This window comes from Solanum tuberosum, unplaced genomic scaffold, assembly GCF_000226075.1.
Source record: "Solanum tuberosum cultivar DM 1-3 516 R44 unplaced genomic scaffold, SolTub_3.0 scf00074, whole genome shotgun sequence".
In the NCBI taxonomy this organism is placed as follows: domain Eukaryota; kingdom Viridiplantae; phylum Streptophyta; class Magnoliopsida; order Solanales; family Solanaceae; genus Solanum; species Solanum tuberosum.
In genome coordinates, this window is record NW_006238998.1 from 1,654,341 (window position 1) to 1,676,677 (window position 22,337).

The 22,337-nt window shown below is 32.4% G+C and overlaps 1 protein-coding gene and 1 pseudogene across 1 annotated transcript; one reads left to right on the forward strand and one right to left on the reverse strand.

The window, feature by feature from the left end:
* Positions 1-9,729: 9,729 nt before the first annotated feature.
* On the forward strand, positions 9,730-10,773 carry LOC107060298 (oligouridylate-binding protein 1-like). Its single transcript, XM_015308017.1, has 2 exons — positions 9,730-9,813; positions 10,507-10,773. The coding sequence occupies exons 1-2, from the start codon at positions 9,730-9,732 to the stop codon at positions 10,771-10,773; spliced, it is 351 nt and encodes a 116-aa protein (XP_015163503.1).
* Positions 10,774-10,919: 146 nt separating this feature from the next.
* On the reverse strand, positions 10,920-11,757 carry LOC107060299 (oligouridylate-binding protein 1-like; annotated as a pseudogene).
* Between the last annotated feature and the right edge of the window lie 10,580 nt (positions 11,758-22,337).

Sequence of the window (22,337 nt, forward strand, 5' to 3'; positions counted from 1 at the left end):
ATTTTGTTGAAGAAGTTACTATAAAAATGGCATTAGTAGTTGTCTCAATTTGAAATTCTTTTACTGAAGCGGTTGACAAAAAATATCTATCCGGATGAACTAAAAAGTTGTTTATGCTTTTACTATTTTATAGATAGATAAATGTTTGCGGTTACTAACTTTACCACTCAGTAACTTTCAGTTATAGAATTTTTAAATAATTAAATTTATCTCAACCAATAAGAATAAACTCAAATCCAACTTTCAAATTTATTTTTTTTTAAACTAAAAGCCAGCCAATAAACACTTTAAAACACAAAAAAAAATTAGTGATTGCAATTTTTATTTTTAGATTATTTTTATTTTTAATTTAATAATTCATAATTTTTTTTTTATAACTGAATGTTAAAACTTTATAAATTTTTAAATTGGTTATTTTTCTTACAACTTACGTTAATCTTGAATAAAAATTTATAATTAAATATATATTTTTAAGTTTAAGGTTCTGGCATATTTTGTATTTCCTGATATATATATTATTACTTTTATTATTATTATTATTATTTAAAAATTTACATTTTATTTTTGTTATAAAGAAGGAGTAACGATGAAAAGTTACTTCAAATATTTAATATATAAAAAATTGATCATGGAATTATTTTTCTTCTTTTTGGTTGATTTTAGATATAGATTCCAAAAAAATATAAATATAGATATATAGATATAGACAAATTATTATTATTTAACAATTTACATTGTCTTTTTATTTATTATAAAGAAGGAGTAACGGTAAATAGTTACTTTAAATATTTGATATAAAGAAATTGATAACAATCCACAAAAACGGATAATTTGGTCGGTTACTTTTTTTTTTTTTTTTTGCTATTTGGTTAATTTTAGAAACAGATTTAAAAATTAAAAATTAAAGTTACATAACGTTAAATTTTAAAATTGTTTTAAAATTTTATCTCATTTAAATGTAAGAATTGATTTAAAATAATTTTTAAAAATAAAATAGTAGATTATTATTAAAACTAATTACACATCATTAATTTTAATTAATTTAAAAACTATTTTTGTGGTGCTGACACGTGACACTTTTTCTTCTCCTATTATATATAGATAGATTAAAATATTTAAAGTTAAAACTATTTTAAAACATAATAATGTTTTTTTTTAAAAAAAATGAAAAATGATGTCATACAAAAATAATAATTCAGATTTCTTCAACGAGGGGTTTGCCCCTTACTCCCAGATAAAATTAACTATAAGGTTGAAAAACATCAATGCTTATTATAATCCTAAAATATTTCCTCCGTTCCTATTTATTTATCACCATTTTAGATTTCACGTCCCTTAAGAAATTTGGTAAGTTTACCTTTGTACCCTTATTTAGTGATCTTTTGAAGTCAAATTTTCAATAAATGAACATAAATTAATTTATTTTGATTAATTAAATTGACCATTGAACATGTATTAATCATTTAGTTTTTCTATGTTGGTCAAATTCATGCTTTCAAGGCTAATAATTCTCAAGGATAAAATAGAAAGAATAATGTCATTTATGCATTGTTTTTGTGAAATGACAAATATTAAGGACCATCTATTTTTAGTAAAAATGACATATAAATATGAATGAAGAGAGTAGTAATAGACAATTCATGAATTTGTTATCAAAAATAAATTATACATATTTTTTTTTTTGATAATTATTATTTTGATAAAGATATATTAGTTAGTAATTTTAATTTTTTATAATATTGGGCCCGTGTGCTGACACGGGCCGCCATTTCCCCTAGTTAATTTTAAAGGAGTCAGTTGGTAGACTACGTTACAAAAAATAATGCATTGAGGTCTAGCTAGGGATTATTAAGAAAAATAGTCCAGGTATCATGTAAGATATTATTTAGTACTATGTTTAGTAGGAATTTTGAGTTTATGTATAACTAATTTGCACCCTACCTTACATGGTATAATATCATGTATTACTAATACCTTTCATTTGGTGGTATTAGTAACACATACGATTTATTACTATGGGATTAATCTATTTAAAAATAAAAATACCCCTCAAATAATTTTGCTTATTTTCTTCATTTTATGTTTTATATTTGTACTAGTAAATCTTATTTTATCGTATATATGTATAAAAGAGAATCATAAACCAGCCTACGTGATACCTTTAGAATTCATGAATTTACTTTTATGTTTTCCTTTGTACATTTAGGTTTTTTACCCCTATTTTATTTTTACCTTTAAACCCGCTTCTTCAGACTGTTGTATCCCTTCGGTTGCGTCTCTTCAAGAACTACATATAAAAACTAGGCAAATCATACCTTGTTGTATCTTCTTTTTCGTGACAAATTGCATCCCTAATTCTGTGGAATTTCACCAATTCCTTGGAAGTCTACTTTGGATCTTAACCGAAAAAAATAATGAAACAAAACAATAATTTCCTTATAGTTTTGTCCTCCATTCAACATGTCAAGAAAAACTATTTCAACTGCTTAGTTCTTAAAAATATGATCTTAACCATGATAAATTTTTGCTTTGTACCTTTTTCTTTTTGTGAATTTTTCCCTTCTGTCATCACTTTGTCCGACAACATACGCTAATGTTTTATTCAATAATCTGTAAGATTTTATCTTTTAGTCCATAAAGCTTCTTAGAAAAAATATAGCATGAAATATAGAATATGTACTAAATTGGGTGTTAAGAAGATGAAGAATAGAAAAATTAGAAAAATTATGGTTTAAAAATGTGAAAGAACCCTTCTACTTATAGCCAACAAAGGATAGTATCAACAAGTGTTTATTGTGTCTTATCATAAAAGTCACAACTCTTTGGAAAAGTCACAATCCTTCGAAAAAGTCACAACTCTTTGGAAAAGTAACAACCCACCGAAAAAATCACAACTCTTTGGAAAAGTTAGAACCCTTTGAAAAAGTCACAATCCTTGAATTTGAATAAGTGTCTTCTTTTAATATATTTTATATTATAATATAAATAAATATAAAATATGTGCTACATGAGGTATTAAAATTAGTAGTTTAAAAATGTGAGGGAGCTCCTCTATTTATAGCCAACAATGGTAGTACGAACATGTGTGTCTTATCAGAAAAGATGTATGCTTTTAATAAATTTTATAATATAAATATTTAAATAAATGTAATATGATATAAAATATAAAAGATATACTAAATTGAATATTTTAATTTGGAGATACCATAATAATTTAACATTCAAGTTATGGTGTTCATGTTTTTAAAATAGATAGATAGATAGATTATGGTGTTCATGTTTTTAAAATGGATGGATGGATGGATGGATGGATAGATTGATAGATAGATTGATAGATGGATGGATGGATGGATGGATAGATAGATAGATTGATAGATTGATTGTCACGATCCAGGGGTACCCCTAGATGCAACATGCCTTATAGAACCCCGACGGACTCCATACAAGCCACTTAGCTTTAATCACATAAGAAATAGAACAATAAGAGTAAAATAATAGTCCAAGTCCAAAACATTTTATAAAGGCAAAGCTGAAGTCTAATACACATGTCTCATCATAGCCATCTAATACAATCGAATGAAATTGGGCCTAGCCCATGTATCATGTCCAAAAGAGAAATACATGAAACAAACTGAAAACAATAGAATTCGTCCTTGAAGCATGAGGACTCACCAAAGCTCGGGAATCTCAAAATCAATCACTAGCCACGAATCTGAGAAATCTAACCGTCGGACCCTACATTTGGAGAAAATGTAGGCAAGAGTATGCGTTAGTACAAAATAATGTACCAAGTATGATAGCTATGCATAAAACATTTAAAACATGCTAAAAAGGACATTTTGTTTCATGACATGCAATTGACCAAGCTAAAACATGATATAAAAGGGTTAGAAAACCTAAGTCATAAAACTATGGTCAATGCAAGCTAACATCATCTTTAAAACCTTTGAACTCATATGCGATACTTCTTAAAGTTACCTTAGTTCATTGTTAATGTGGGGAATTAGCCTTAACCGACATAGAGACCATGTGAGCTATAACATGATCCCTCGGTGTCTCCTACATCGAAAAGGGTTGTCCTACTTGCCAAGGAAGAACCATGAACTTCTAGCTTAAGTGGATCCACTAGCTAATCAACCTATGAGGGCACATAGTTAAGGGATAAGAAGATTGCTAATAGAAACCCAACCTCTACTAACGGGAGAGCTTCCATCTCATTAGATCGCTTCTAGAAACCCAACCTCTACTACGGGAGAGTTTCCATCTCATTATCAATATCTTATCGGTGCTAAGCATAAATCCCACGGAATAGTCATTTCTTACTTGACCTCATTATTCTTGTAAAAGTGTCCTTGAACAACCAATCCAAGCTAGTTCATTAAGATAACTCTTACTCTTTGATTCAATTAGGTGAGAAAGCCTTTCAACCTAATAATCCTTTCTATGTGAGAAAACCTTTCACATAATTCTAGTTATGTGTTTATGAGAATGTCCTTTCAACAACATCATCATTGACACTTTACTCTCAAAGCACCCTTAAAACATATGCATAGATTTCATAAGAAAATGCATAACTCCATAATTTACCTCTTGAGGTTCAAAATCCACTTTCAATCATCAATACTTAGAAAACATGGGTTAGATATGGATTTCATCATAAATTCATGTAAATCTTGCAATATATGCTTAATTTCATAAAACTCTTCTTTTAAGATCAAATTCCCACATCATATGATTCATGTCTTGAAAACAAGGAGATTGTATGGGTTCATGGGGAAATCATCATAAAATCATAGTATTTCATCAATTCATGCATAATAGATAATAATTCAAGCATTTAAATCAATAATGAAAAGAACCCATGATAATTGAAGAAAACCCTAGCTCAATTGGGGAATTCTACCTTTAGAAATAGAGGAATTTGGAACTCCATGAATTGAAGGAATCCATGGATGAAAACTATCATACCTTGAGTCCAAATGCTAGCCTTTAATGGAGGAATTGAGACCTTGAATTAAAACCCTAGGTTGAATCCTTCTTCTTCTTCTTCAAGTTTCTTGAGAGAGAAATATTTTGGAGAGTTCTTCTTTTGTGAATTTAGAAGAATGAAGTGAATAGGCTAATTTGGGGGTTGAAAATACTTATATTGGGGTCTTAGAGAAGCGTAAGACGACGTAGTATATGAACTAATTAATTAGGAAAATACCCAACTTCTCCTGGACTTAACTGTTGAACCCTGACCCACGATTCACCACCGACGAACCGTGGACTGACCAACGACCCGTTTTGCACACTCGTCGTTGGTGGTTAGAGAGTTGGCCTGACCTACGGTTTCTGGACCACGGGCTGTGGAATCAATTCTGGTACGTAGGCCAAATAATACAATGCAAGCAAAAGTTAACTCCCAAACCTACTAAGAAAACTATGGATGTCGGATCTCCAACACAGTTCTTAAACATAGAGACATGGAAATCTTGATGCACCGATGCCAACTAATTTGGCAAATCTAACTCATAAGCAACCTTACCAACACGCCTCAAAATCTGATATGGGCCTACATATCAAGGACTAAGCTTCCCCTTCTTGTCAAACCTCATTACACCCTTCATGGGTGAAATTTTCAAGTAAACCCAATCATGAACATAAAACTCAAGATCCCTTATTCTCATATCGGCATATGACTTTTGCCGACTTTGAGCCGTTCTCAACCTTTCTCTTATAAGTTGAACTTTCTCTATGGCCTCATGTACCAACTCATGACCTATTAGGGAAACTTCACCCACCTCAAACCATCCTATAGGATATCTACACCTCCTACCATACAATGCCTCAAATGGAGCCATACCAATACTCGAGTGATAACTATTGTTATAGGCAAACTCAATCAATGGTAAATGGTCATCCCAATTGCCTTTAAAATTGATTACATAAGCCCTTGACATATCCTCCAAAGTTTGGATAGTACTCTCCGCTTTCCCATAGGTTTGTGGATGAAAAGTCGTGCGAAGCTTCACTTTAGTGCCAAGACCCTTTTGGAATGACTTCCAAAACTGAGAAGTGAACTGAGTACCACGATCAGAAATAATGGACAAAGGCACTCCATGTAACCTTACCATTTCTCTCATGTACAACTTGGCATAGTTCTCCGCCATATAGGAAACCTTAATGGGAAGGAAATGAGCTGATTTCGTCATCCGATATACTATCACTCAAATTGAATCATGTTGCCGCCGACTGCGAGGCAAACCAACTGCAAAGTTCATATTCAAGTCTTCTCACTTCCAAGTAGAAATGCTAATGTTTTGAGATAAACCTCCCGGTTTCTGATGCTCAACTTTCACTTGTTGACAACTAGGACACTTAGTCACGAACTCCGCAATATCCTTCTTCATCCCATTCCATCAATAGACCTCCCACAAATCAAGGTACATCTATAGACCCTCTTAGCCACAATAGAATCACTGAGAGGAGTAGAGACAGAAAAAGGTTGTCACGACCCAGGGATACCCCATAGATGTAACAAGCCGTATAAGACCCTGAGAGGACACATACAAGCCACTTAGCATATCATAACATAAATTAATAGAAAAGGTGCGGGAATTAAAACTTTTCAAATACAATCAAAGTCTTTTATAAAAGCAAGCGGAAGTCTAACATGACATTGTCTCAAACCATCTAAACATAAGAAATAGAAATCTTGGGACGCAGCCTATACGATAGTCTCAAAAGTAAAAGGAAAGACATAAAATAGATAGGGTGATCCAATCCTCAAATACAATGAGGACTCACCAAAGCTTCACTTCACAATCCTCTAGGAACGTAGCCACAAGTGTGCGAATCGGGAACGCCGGACCCTACATTTGATAAGAATGTAGGCAAGAGTATGTGTTAGTACAATCAAGTACTAAATATGATGGCTAGCATGAACTACATAAACATAAGCATTAGTCGACATAAGACATAAGGCATACACATAATCAATATATATAAAACATCATAATGAAAGAGAAATACTCACTTAAGTTTAACCAAGAAATAGGTCATCCACCTCTAGTCAAACTTACATCATGGAAGGCATATCTAGCAACACTCCACACAAGTCAATTCCATAACATAATCTCATTAATTATACTTACTTTTAAAGACATGGGGATTCGCCTCAATGCCTAGTTCATAAAGGCTAATGGGTATTCGCCTCTTGCCGTACTTACTTTTAGATTGCGGGTACTCGCCTCCTCAACCTCATCATATGATGTGGGTACTCGCCTCCACATCATTTCATAAGGAGCATGGGTACTCGCCTCCATGTCCTTTCATCATAGTAAGAACGTGGGGACTCACCTCTTGTTCAAGTCTAAGGAGTAGGGGAATCGCCTCTTATCCTTTCATATGGAGGTGAAGGGTAATTACCTCTAGCCTCATCATTCATTAAGCATTTTAGTCTAGATTAATTTTTGGTGAGCAATCCTTTCAACCTAGAATCATTCATGTGAGTAAACCTTTCATATTCACTCAATCATGCTTATCAATTCATTATAGGAAGTATCTCTTCCACATCATAACATTTACAATCAACAATGCATAGTCTAGGCTTTACTCTCAAAGCACTACATCTCATGATCATTATCTAAGATTTACTCTCAAGAAATTATCATCATATTCATCATATATGCTACAATCTAGAGCAATTCTATTCATAATTCATCAATCATATAAGGATATATCTAACCCATAGAGTTTCCTCACATGTCATCAAACCCACTATATCAATTCAACCCTAAAATCATTGGATAGACATGGGTACATGTAATTTCATCCTAAATATATGCAATTCTATCAATTCAATCATAAAAAATTATAATCCACTCAATTGGATCAACATTCATCATAACCCACAACAATGGAAGAAACTCTAACTAGAATTTGGGAACTTCTTCATCAAATTGTGGAATTCTAGGAGACTCCATGGGAGGAAGGATCCCATGGATGAAAAATCACCATACCTTGATTAAAAAGCCCTTACAAGCTTGAACTTTGGAGACTTGATCTTGACCAAGCTTCAATCTCATTCTTCTTCTTCCAACTTTTAGAAAGAGAATATTTGAGAGAAGTTTTGGGAATTCTTTTTGGATTTTGAGAGAATGACTTAATTGGGGGCTTTTGGGGGTTAAAAGTACTTATATAGGTGGTCTAGGTCTAGGCAAAATGATACCACTTCAATTTAATTAAAACCAGAAAAGATCCTTAAGTCCCTAAAATAATTTCCCTTACATGACCCACGAGACCATGACCTACGGATCGTGGATGGACCAACGGTCCATCCTGGTCAATCGTTGATCATGGTCAGAGAGTTTTGGCCAATCCACGACTGCCCCATCCACGGACCGTGGACCCACCCACGGGGCGTGGTCCTTGCTATGGTTCACTACCTCAAAACGGTGTCCAGGGTGCCCACCTACGGGGCTCACCCACGTGGCATGGGTCCAACCACGGGGTGTGGTTTGCCTACATGGGTGACACGTGAAAGCCCTGAAATTTTGTTAAGCCTTCCTCTTTCGGGTACAAGATGTTACAAAGGTTCTAATAACACATATGGAAGAACATCAAACCTCATAGCCACATATGGCATCACAAAAGACAAGGTAGCACCGAAATCAAGTAATGCAAAAACATCGAGGTGGAAAACTTTTAACATATCAGTGACCACATTCGGAAAAGCCTCTTGTTCACCACGAGTCTAAAGTGCATAGAACCTATTTTGCTTAGGAACATTGGAACCCGAACCACTAGGAGGAGCTTGCTTGCCCTCTCTTTATTTAGCCGTAAGCATTGGGTAATCCCTCATTTTATGACCACTCTTACCACAACTGAAGCAACCATCCGTTCCGGCTAGACACTTTACTCTCAAATCATCCTTAAAACATTTGCATAGATTCCATAAGAAAATGCATAAGTCCATAATTTACCTCTTGAGGTTAAAAATCCACTTTCAATCATCAATACTCAGAAAACATGTGTTAAATATGGATTTCATCATAAATTCATGCAAAGCTTGCAATACATGCTTAATTTCATAAAACTCTTCCTTTAAGATCAAAATCCCACATCATATGATTCATGTCTTAAAAACATGGGGATTGCATGGGTTCATGGGAAAATCTTCATAAAATCATAGAATTTCATCAATTTATGCATAATAAATCATATTTCAATCATTTAAATCAATAATGAAATGAACCTATGATAATTGAAGAAAACCCTAACTCAATTGGGGAATTCTACCTTCAGAAACAGGAATTTGGGAACTCCATGAATGGAAGGAATCCATGGATGAAAACTATCATACCTTGTGTCCAACTGCTAGCCTTTAATGGAGTAATTGAGACCTTGACTTAAAACCCTAGGTTGAATCCTTCTTCTTCTTCTTCAAGTTTCTAGAGAGAGAAATATTTTGGAGAGTTCTTCTTTTATGAATTTTGAAGAATGAAGTGAATAGGCTAATTTGAGGGGTTGAAAATACATATATAGGGATCTTAGTGAAGGGTAAAATGATGTAGTATAGGAACTAATTAATTAGGAAAAGACCCCACTTCCTCTGGACTTAACTGTTGAACCCTGACCCACGACTCACCACCGACGGACCCTGGACTGACCAACGGTCCGTCCTGCACACTCGTCGTTGGTGGTCAGAGAGTTTTGGCCTAACCTACAGTTCCTGGACCATGGACCATGGACCCACCAACGGTCTGTAGGTCTAGTCGTAGTCCATGGCCTGAACAACTTATTGGTGGCCTTTCCACGGATCCACCTCTGGTCCGTGGTTCAACCCACGGGCCGTGGCTGGCCTGAGTGGATGGCACTTGTAAGTTCTGAAATTTTTGATAGGCTTCCCTCTTTTGAATATGGGGTGTTACATTGACTGATAGATAGATTGATTAATATATAGATAGATAGATATAGAAGTTGATAGATAGATCGATAAATGTTATCATGCATTTTTCATATATTGCTTCTTAATTTTTCATATTCTTTATTCAGAAAAGTTTTAGTGTTTCAATTACTACTTTTCTATTCATTGCTAATGGTTAATACAGGAAAAAGTTGGGGAGTCTCAATTATTAAAACTACTGTTACTTTTAAGCTTTCTTGATTCTCCTAATTACTTGTAATTGTTTTTATTTCCTATATGTTTTCCACTTGGTTCCCTCCAGAATAACAAACATGTGACTTAGTTTGTTCATAATTATTTAGTTGTTCTATTTTATAAAAAATAATGTATTTTGACTTTTTTTGTTTTTAAATATAATTAAAAAAGTATTTAAAAACTTAATGAGATCTTTTTATGATTTTCATCGTCGTCAGGATGAGAAAGTTATAATGAGGTATATCAAAATCATCATGTTGTTGAGTATAAACATGACGACTTGAATGACATGAATGGCAAGTGTCTTTGAATAAGACAAATCCTTAGCAAAATTAGGTGCTTGAGTCAGTGATGACATCCAGAGTTCAGATGCTAGAAGTGTTGTTGAATTGACAACTGGAACATCAGATGATGGTCAAGAGAAGGCCAATGGATACGCTCCAGAAAATAATCCCCAGTACACAATTGTTTGTGTGTGTACAACAGTTGACCTCCATCATCATTTTCATGAACTTGGGGCTGGTGTCATTGAAGAATATATATGTATTCAGCGAGACAAAGATTTTGGTTTTGTAAGATACAATAGTCATGTTGAAGCCGCTCGAGCTATTCAGTTGGGAAATGCCTGAATCCTTTTTGGTAAACTTGTTAAGTGCTCGTGGGGAAGAAACCCTACTCTAGGATGAAGCAGCTCCAACTCTCTACCACCTCATGTTGTCGGACAACTCTTCAGTAGTTCAACCATGGATCTTGCAACATACGAGAATTGTCCTTCTTAGACAAAGCAAGCTGCCTCTAGTACGTTTGCAAGATCCTTGGCTGAAATACTGGGGAGTTATCCGATAATAGGAGGTGGTAGAGGGTTGGAGATGTTTCCTAGTGGAGTAGGGTTGCTTCGCCACAAGCACTTATTAGATTTACCAAAAAAAAATTGAGCATTTCCCAACTGAATAGCTCGAGCTGCTTCAACATGGCTATTGTATCTTACAAAACCAAAACCTTTGTCTCGCTGAATACAGACATATTCTTCAATGACACCAGCCTAAGTTCATGTAAATGAGGATGGAGGTCAACTGTTGCAAACACAAACATTTGTGTACTGGGGATTATTTTTCTGGAGCGTCTTCATTGGCCTTCTCTTGACCAACATCTGATGATCTTCCTCTAAAAAATCTTTTTCATGGGCATCTTCTATTCAAAAGGATCTTACTCAATTCAATAGAAACTTAACTTCTACCCCACTTTTTTTCTTTTCAGGCTAAATTCCTGTTGTCAATTCAACAACACTTAGCATCTGAACTTTGGATGTTATCAACAGCTCCAATACCTAATTTGCTAAGGATTTGTCTACTTCTAAATCACTTGTCATTCAAGTCATTCAAGTCATCATGTTTAGACGCAACATCATGATGAGTTCTTATTTTGACATACCTCATTATAACTTTTTCATCGTCACGATGATGCAAAGTCCTTCCCCTTGTCACTGGAAAGGGGTCAATTGTTGACTTTGAATAATTTGGAGGATATCTCCAATTTTGCGAGAATAGACTTTGTAGATTGTCTACTACATGAATTTCCCTTAAGAGCATATCTATTGAATCATCATCACTCATGTTAGTTATACCACCACCAGATCAAGAATGAGTTTGTGAGTTACTCATTGTTCAATAACACTAATTTAAAGAACAAATTAAATAAAAACAACGTTGAGATTTTTTTTGAGTTCTTGTAAGGAACACAATCAGTAGAAACAGTGTATAATAAGTTTGATTGACATTGAACTATATATAAAGATGATCTACCATATATCATAGTTCCTTTGGAAAAATAATAAATGGCATTCCTAATTTATTTTGGAAAAATAATAAATTTCATTCCTAAATTATTTTGGAAAACAAATATATTGACAATATGAAATATATATATAGATATGGACTACCATATTTCCTTGTTCATTGAGAAAGTAATTAGTTGCATTCCTAATTTGTGTTGGAATCAGATTTAATGACAATATTAAATATACATAGAGATGACCTACCATATTTCAAATATTTCATTTGGAAACATAATAACTTTTATTCCAAATTTTATTTGGAATCAGATTTATTGATATAGTTGTTATTTACTTACCTAAATGAGTTTAATCCTTATAATTAAACCTTTTTTTGGGAAAATAATTGCGAAAGGAAGTAAAATGAAATACAACAAAAGTTAATTACTTATATAAATTGTATTAGATCATTAGAAAATTAATCAGATTTGTCATAGAAATATGTGGTTCTTTTATCACATGATAATGAAAGCAATGATGATTAGTGGATTAGTTTAATATAGAATGTCAATTTAGAACTAGTTTGAGCAAACTATTAAAAGAATCTAGGGGTCTTACTTACCCCTCCCACCCACAATTTTGCGACTTAAGTTGATATATTCCTCGTTAAAAAACTAATTCATATATACCCTTATTGTAACATAAATGCCCATGATTTACCCCTTTTGTCCAACAGGAGTGCAAAAATAATTTTAAATTTATTTTTTTGATCATTTATTTAAATAAACAATCCATATAAAAAGGGTTATATATGATCCTTCTCACACGTGAAATTTTTTACTTCTTTGATTCAACGACTAATTTTGGTTTATTATATTGATGGTCAAATTTATTTTCACTCATTTTCTTGTAAAATTTATCATCCATTCCCTAATATTTTTTATTTACACAAATAATAAAATAAAATATAGCCTCAACAAAAATAGTTTTAAATTATTATTTTTTATTTTATTCTCTTTTTTCACTCACACTTTTTATTTGTATTTCTCCTATTTTCACACCAAAGAATGAAAAAAAGAAGAATAAGAAACTCAGATTATGATAACCAGATATATCTACAAGGAAGATATTGAAAACTCAAATTTGTCTTTGAATCAAGGAAGTAAAAAAAAATTGTGTGTGAGAAGAATCAAATATCGCCTTGAAATTTACTAGAAAGATCATATATACCCCTACATGTTTTGTTTTTAAAAATAAAACGTCAAAAAAATTGAAATTCATTTTTTCTCTTCTGTTAGATGAAAAAGGTAAATGTAAGACACTTTTATAACAATCGGGGTATAGGTGAGTCACTTTTGTAGGGGTATAGGTGATTCACTTTTATAATGAGCATCTTAGCTCTAAAGTAAAAAGTTGAGGGATATATCAAGCCATTTTCATGTTCTTAATGTTGGGCGCGGTGTTTCCCCTAATTTTTCTTCGCATAATTAAGTTTTTCTTTTTTTCAAAATAAAAATATAAAGTTTTCATATTTTGCTATATTTTGTCTTGTAGGAAAGGTTTATGACTATATAAATAGATGCTCATTTATTCTAACATAGCATCATCCGCAATGTAGTCCTAAGAGCTTTAAGAGTTTTGTTTATAGGGAGAATTTGTGAGACACAAACATTAGGTTATTACTTGTATGAATCTCTTTTATATGTCAAAAGAGACACAAATATTTAATGTGGTTCAGTTAATTGACCTAATACATAAGATGAGATGAGGTTAAAAATGAGTGTCTGTCTTGGCGTGTTCAGTTCTAGTCACAACCTATTTGATGATAACGAAAACTTTTGTTTGAGAAATTTTATCATAGTGTTACAATGTGTAGAGACATAGATTTAGTGGGGGAGATTTGGAGATGGAGTTTTAACTTTTTGCAAATTATAAGAATAAGGTGGAGCAAATTTAAGTTGTCAGAAATCCTGGCCAAAGGGGAGTATTGTTGGGTGTTTGCTTCAGAACTTCTTATCACAATTGGATTTTTCTTTTCGTGGAAGGAAAAAACTAAGTTTTCATATTTGACTAGTTCTGTCTCTTGTAGAAAAGGTTTATGTCTCTTCAATAGAACTTCATTTCTTCTAACATGACAACATCCACACTGCAGTGCTAAGGGATTTGAGAGTTTTGTTCAACAGAAGACTTTGTATGACACAAGGGTTACTGTATTACTTGTGTGAACCTCTTGTTATTATGAATGAATTTTGTGAGGTTATTTCTCTCGATATTTTTTACTCTTTTATATAGTAGATCGCTCATTTTCTCTTGTGCATTTTGTTGATCAATGAAACCACGTCAAATGTTTGTGTCCCTTTTGGTATATTTCTATCTTCTTACATGTGGTCTTTCAAGATATTATTTGGTAGCTTCCACATGACACGTAATTATTTCGGTCCTAACAGTTAAAAGTATTTGTATCAAATGAGTTTCAGAAAAAACACTTTTAAATAACATAATTTATTGTGTTTGATACTCTCTATGTTTCAATTTTTTTGTCTTACTTTTCTTTTTATTATTTTAAAAGAATGTATTTTTCTTTTTTGTTGAATCATTCATTCTATATTTTTTACATGATATGTTTACGATAACAGGATTAAACGGTATTTTGGTACATTCTACACAATTTTAGTTTGAGGCCATGATAGCGCTCAAGTACACCCCTTATGATTGAAAGCGCAGTTAGTCATCAATAAGTATAAACCCAACGATGAGTTCGGATCGATCCCACGAGGAATGGTATGGAAAAGAATTCAAATACAAAGTATGAAAGTGTTCTAACTTCTTGTAGAATGGAAATAAATAAAACACAACATAATGTAAATCAATAAATTTCGATTATCAATATTAAGAGGATTTAGTAACCTATTTTTAACTAAGACAATTAACGCAAGTTTTGAACAAGTAGATAGGGGACCTTAGGAGTGTGTGCAATCGAATACTAATTTCGCTTAACGGATAATGACTAATTGCTTTAGGTCGTTGAATATCAATGGGCATGATGGATTGTAACTAAAACAACCATTTTTCAATCAACTATTATATTTCAAGCAAGTTCTTTCGAACTTCAACTAGCTTACGATGCGAAGCAACCCAATTCCTCAATTTAACCCACTTTATCAAGCTGGGTTGTGAAGACAAGAGTCAATACAACTATCAATTTTACTCCACCCTAAGCATCGTTCACAAGCAAACTTAGAGAGTTAAAGCTAGAACTAAATTTGCAACTTCAATCCATAAATGAAAACATGAGTAAATAACTGAACCCATTTCAAAACAACATTAAATCTAGCAATTAACAATACCCTCAAGCTAATTTATGTATTCTATTACATAATCACATCCCTAAGGTAAGGGGGTTTAGCCAAACATAGTAAAAAGTAAGTAAAAGTTACAAAAAATATGTTCCATCAAGATGCCAAAATCTCTTGTACTCAATGTCAAAAATTAAGACTAAAACCCTCAAACCTCAATATCTTCGCTCAAAAACCCCAATAGAACAGAAGTTTTTGCTAGTAAATTAATTGGTAATGTAAAAGTCCCCTTTCTCTCTCTTCAAAAGCCAATTTATATGTTTCCAAAAATTTCCCAAAATTCCACCTCAAGACCAACTCGGCGGTATTAGTCGGGTTCGCCGAATGACTTGGTGATCCGCCGATGGGCAAGCCATATCGCCAATTTTCTCTTTCAGCTTTTGAATTCTTGACTTCTCAATTGGCGAACCCCATGGATATCGCCTAGTGATTTCAGCGACTCGCCGTTTGAAATTTCTGATGCCGATTGGACTTAATTTCCTTCTCCAATTATTCTTATCATTTAGGCGATCTAAGTCAAAATCGCCGTTTCGTTCGGCGATACACCTTTTTTCTCTTGAGTTTGCTGAGTTGGTTTGGCTCATGAACCAAACTTGCTGGATCTTTTGGCGATCTAACTACTCACTCAATGAGTCACAGAATAACTTTTGGGAGCTCCAACCTTACTTTTCCTCAACTTTAACCGCTTAACATGTTTTTTTTGTGTTTATTTTCGCAATGTAATGTCCTTGCCTTGTTCTTAAATTTTCATGGCTGCACATATACAATTTAACATTTGTTATGAACACAAAATAGGCATCGAGGACACTAATACATGAAATAACAAGCCTTAAATGAGTCAAAATTCCCAACTCATCAACACCCCCAACTTATGTCACACCCCTTATTTTTCCTCAAAATTTAAATGTAAGTTTTGAAAGAAAGAGTTTTTCCAATTAAAGTGACATTTTGAAAAGGGATTATTTTGTTATTCAGAGTCATCACTTGGAATTGAGTTTTGGTATTCCAAGTCACCTTATTAAATCTCTAATCAAAAGGAAGTTTGACTCTATTTTAATTGATCTGCGAATTAGAAATTCGGGTAAGGAATTCTGTTGACCGAGGGGAAAGTGTTAGGCACCCCTCGAGTCCCGTGGTTCTAGCACGATCGCTTTATTGACTATATATATGACTTAAATTAATTTTTGATATTATATTAGTAGATTAATAATAAAAATGTTATTCTCTGATATATTTTAAACCTATTTAAAACTGTCTTATTTATTTTAAATCTATTTAAAATTGTCTTATTTTTTTCAGTGTGTGTCCATTAATTTGGAACTTGAAACATCCGTATTTTCTTTTTCTTTCTTTTTTTTACTTTTCTGCTTGTATTTATATATATATTTTTAATGTTATTATGGGTAGAGTATATATTGGTATCTATTTGCTAGGAATTAGAATTTGTGTGGGAAAGAGATTTTTAGAGTTCAAGTTAATTTAGAATTGTATTTTTTTTAGATTTAAAATAGAAATTAAAATTTTATGTTTAGGATTTTTTTTAGCTACACTTTTTACTTCTTTATTTTTTTTATTTTAACGTTCTGTTGTTCTTCTTCTTCTATTTTTTTTAAAATTTATTTTTTAATCATTTTTTTTTGGTCTTATGTTTTGATTTTTAACATTCTGTTTCTTTATTTTTTCCTTCTTACTTTTTGGTTTAATTTTTTTTCTTTCTGTTACGCCTTATTTTCTCTTCTTTTTAATCATTTTTTTTATTATTCTTTTCTGTTCACGTTTATTCTTTTTTTTTCTTTTCTTTTCTTATGCTTTCTCGCCTTTTAAAAAAAAATAGTTTTCCTAATTATTCATTTTTTTTTTTTACCATAAATCTCTAAATAATATTCATATATCCTCTTAATTATATACCTTAATAATTTGAATTAAAGCGATAATCATCTTAACGCTTATCCTAAAGGAAAACTATTTTTTTTAATCAAAATAATATATTAAAAAAAAAACTAAAACACATTCCACATGGGTTTTCTAACTCACTAATCAATTAAACTTCAGTTTATATCCTAATCTAACAAGTCTACAAATAATTTCAACAAAATTTTCTTAAGTGAAAACTAAGCTCCAAGAAACATTAATTATTCAAAATTAAATATCACGAAACCAATTTCAATATTAATTGCATCTAAAGAGCATAAGACAATAATAAAAAAATGTATGATACATCTTTTATTTTTATTTTTATATTATTTTTTTAAGCAAGGAACGTCTTCGGTTTCGTTTTCCTAAGCATTCGTAGATTCTCAAACATAATCACAACATGCATCACAGATTGATATTACATAATAATAACATGCGATTCAAAGAACTTCATATTATTGAAATCGAATTTTCATACAAGTATTCTATTTAAATCATGCGAGAATTTAGAATTACCTCACTGCGAAAATTGATACTACAAAAACAACTGCTACAATCTACTGATTTCCAAAGTTAATAGCTAATATTAATTTTAAAGAGTCACGAATCCAAAACCTTAAGTGAAACCTCGAACGCTGATCTTTGTGTTTTTAGTATATTTCTACATTTGTCTTTTTACTCATGGTGTTTCGAGGTTTGCTTTGTTAGTTTACATGTTACACCTAATTATTCGATCATAACAAGTGCTATCAGAGCTAGGTTTGATGTTTGAGCCACGTTTAAAATCGGGTGTTCATCTTGGTTGGTTCAAATCTAGCTTCTACCTCTTTGACAGTAATGAAGATTTTTTTGGAGAAATTATTTCAGAGAGGTTCTTTGTGTCGAGACATATATTTTGAAGAGGAAATTATGAAGAGGAGATGCAAGCTATTGAAGATTATGTGAAAATATATAAAAAATATTTTGTCAGAAATTCAGGCTAAGGGGGAGATTTGTTGGGTGTTTGGCCAGAGTTTCTTACCATAATTGGGTTTCCTATTTAAGAAAAGGAAAACATGTAATCTCCATATTTGGCTAGTACTTTTCTTTTAGAAAATTTTTTATGACTCTATAAATAGAGGTTTGTTGCTAATAAATTTACAATGTAGTCCTAGGGGCTAGAGAGTTTTATGTAGGGGGAGAAACGGTTAGACACAAGTGTTCACATTAGCACTTGTGTGAACCTCTTTGTATTCTAAGTGAATTATGTGAGGTTATTCCACTCAATATTTTCTCATTTTTATTCTTACTCATGCATGGTCTTTCAAGGTTTTCTCTTAGATTATGCATGCCACCTGATTATTTTGATCATAACAAGATACCACTTTTTTGGGAAAGGCAAACACAAACAAAGGTGCACAACATGGAAATAGTGGAAGAAAATCTAAATCTAATTTTTTCCTTCTATTTGAACCAAGAGAAACAAACTAATTCTAGCACAAACACTATTTGGGGGTATGAAGCAAATTACCAAAATAAATATTGCAAGGAAAAGTCGAAACAACAATACGAGACACCGAGATTTACGTGAAAAACTCCTCGGTGTAAAGAGTAAGAACCATGGGGACAAAGCTCCACTATTATTAAAAAGAGTTACAAATGTGTTCTCCAAAATGTCCACCAAAGAAGTGTCAAACAATGTGCAACAATAACTACAAGATAGCACAAAAAACTAGAGAAGTAAAAGGAATAAAATCATAAACTACACAACTACTGTTCAGAAGCTAAAATATGGATCTACAACACTCCAAATTAACTTATTTCAAATCCAAATCAAAGATTAAGTTGAATGGACTATCCAAAAATTAGCTCAATCGGACAAGGAACGAAGTGAGAATCCCGATTTGAAAAAGGCTGCTAGGGATGAAAATGGACGTGCAAAAATATGCCCTACTTTCTCACCTTTCTCTCTTGTGTAATTGTTGATCATTCTTGTTAATTATCTAAAACTAAGAACTAAAGATGGTCTTACATATACACCATAAAATTGGGCTTATGGGCAAAAGTGAGCTGGTCCAAATTGAAATTTTAATTATCCACATGGGAAGGGAAAAAGACCCAAAACCCAGCAATTCTCCCTCTCCCGACAATGTGCCGGAGACTTCCATCGTGATGATCATGCAACGTTCTTCAAACTTCCTTCTTGGTAAAGCATAAGTCATCATGTCGGAACCGATATCATTTGTATGGATCTTTTCAAGTTCAAGTAGCTTAGAACCCAACACATCTCAAATCCCATGATATCTCACATCAATGTGTTTAGAACGACCATGAAATGTAGAATTTTTGCCAAGGTGAATAGAATTTTGATTGTCGCGATAAATCCCATACTCTTGAGCACAATTAAGTTCCCCCAAAAATCTCTTCATCCAGATTAACTCTTTACAAACTTCAACAACAACTTCTGTAGTAGATAGAGCAACGCATTTTTGAAACTTAGATTTCCAACAGAGAGCTCCCCCTGTAAAAGTAATCAAGTAGCCTAAAGTAAACTTACGAGTATCAACATCACCAACCGCGTCTGAATTAGTCTAACCACAAAGAATATGCTTCCCAGTCCCAATACACAAACTCATACTAGAAGTGCTACAAATATACCTCATAATCTACTTCACAGAATTCCAATGTTCTCTTTTTGGATTAGAAACAAAACGACTAACAATACCAAAAGCATGAGCAATGTCTGGTCTTATACACACTATTGCGTACAAAAAAGTACCAATGGCTAAAACATATGGAACCCTTTTCATATCTTCCTTCTAAGCATCACAGAAAGGACAATGCTTCGTGCTCAAATTGAAGTGCATAGCTAATGGTGATGGGATATACTATTAACCATGTTGTTGAGTCATAGTATTTTATCTAATCTCTTGTAAAGGCTATTTATTTAATCTTAGTTAATATAATAAAGTCTTTATATAAATAGACCATTGTGTTAATATGTGTGTCAATTAATTTTATAGTAGACAATTTTTGTGTATGGAGTTATTTAACTCATACATGGAAGATTAAAATTATTTGTTCTTATAAGTTTTCAATTAGATTTTCACAATCAAAGATGAAGTTGGACAAACATCTTGATGATTGTAGCGCAAAATTAAATATAATTCGATCTTAGTTATGGGAATGGTTATATTATAACTTCTTGTGCTAGTATATTTCGTGTGTATTGAACTTACCAATTAGAGATGTTCGTTTATGTTCTGAATATTTATGAACAACTTCTCTACTCCATTATGTGTACTTATACTTTAATTTTGATATAATTATTATGATTTATGTAGTTTGATTTATTATTTTAATCTATTAGAAAGTGAGACTCGATTGTGAGTCAATATATTACTAATATATTGAGTAATGACAAATCGCATCAGTGAAATCATACTTAGTCGATAGAACTATGTGTCAGACCTGAGATAGAAGACACCCCTTTATGGATACTTATAAGTTTTCACGTGAAAACCGTGCAGGTGAATTTTATATCTGTAATGTGGAGAAAGTTAAGTATAATAAAAACGTATTAAATTAGTCAATAAATTAAATTATTTAGAAAATTGAATTTAATTAATTGGGGTCCGTAATTCTAACATAGAGAGTTAAATAAGTTGTAATGCTAGATTTTGAAAACAAATTGAGGAGTGCAATTACAAATTTTTAGTGGAATAATTTATAATTAATTACAATATGATTAATTCATTATTTTGGAAATTAATATTGTAATTAGAATCCTCAGTTAATAAGTCTACGGTCCCTACTATGCCTGACTAATCAACCAGTTATGAAAAGAAGAAAAAAAGTGTTCCAAAAGAAGAAGTAACCTCTACTGATCTTCTGCAAAAATTGAGTTATTAGGTTTATATAATTTATTTAAGAAGCAATTTTTTTTTGCTTGTCTTAAAACAAATTTTATTACCTAATATTTCCTTAATATTGCCTTAATATTGCCTTTATGGAAAAGAATAAAATCGTCTGATTTTATTTGCTATTGATTGTTTTTAATGGCAATTAATGACTCCTAATTGCTGAGATGTTTGAAAAACTTTTCCCTTCCCCTCTTCAGCAAAGAGTTGGGATAAAAAGGGCTGGTTGGGGGGTAGCGAGGAGGATCAATCTTTTAGGAAAATATTTGATCCACACAAACTACTGGTTGAAAGGAATTAGTGAGGAAGTAGTAGAAGGCCAGAGTTCTGGATTCATCAAGCTTAAACAAGTTCTGCAAAACCTTAATATCGATTTCAAGTTTTTGTTGGTTTATATTATATGTTATTATGTCATTTATGATCTTGTATTATTCTTTTGATGCATATATCATTTATATACTCTAATTGGTATCACGGTAAGGCCAATGTAGTAGCTGATGCTCTTAGCAGATTATCTATGGGTAGTGTAGCACATGTTGAGGAAGAAAGGAAGGAATTAGCAAAAGATGTTCAACGGCTTGCTCACTTAAGAGTTGGTCTTACAAACATGTCAGATGGTGGTGTGATAGTTCAGAATAGATCCGAATCTTCATTGGTAGCGGAGGTTAAGGAAAAATAGGATATTGATCCTATATTACTTCAGTTGAAAGGTGAAGTTCATCAACAGAAAGTTGAGGTTTTATCCAAGGAGGAGATGGTGTGCTTCATTACCATGGTCGCTTATGTGTTCCTAAAGTGGGTGAATTGAGGCAGCAGATCCATACCGAAGTCCATAACTCGAGGTATTCTGTTTGAAAACCTCGATTTTCTGCTGATGAATTGCACCTTCAGCCCATAACTAATTGCTGAGATGTTTGAAAAACTTTTCCCTTCCCCTCTTCAGCAAAGATTTGGGATAAAAAGAGCTGGTTAGGGGCAGCGAGGAGGATCAATCTTTTACGAAAATATTTGCCCACACTAGCTAATGGTTGAAAAGAATTAGTGAGGAAGTAGTAGAAGGCTAGAGTTCTAGATTCATCAAGCTTAAACAAGTTTTGCAAAACCTTCAACAGGTTAGTGAATAACGATTTCAAGTTTTTCTTGGTTTATATTATATGTTATTATGTTATTCATAATCTTGTATTATTATTTTGATGCGTATATGATTTATATACTCTAACAATTGGTATCACGGTAAGGCCAATGTAGTAGCT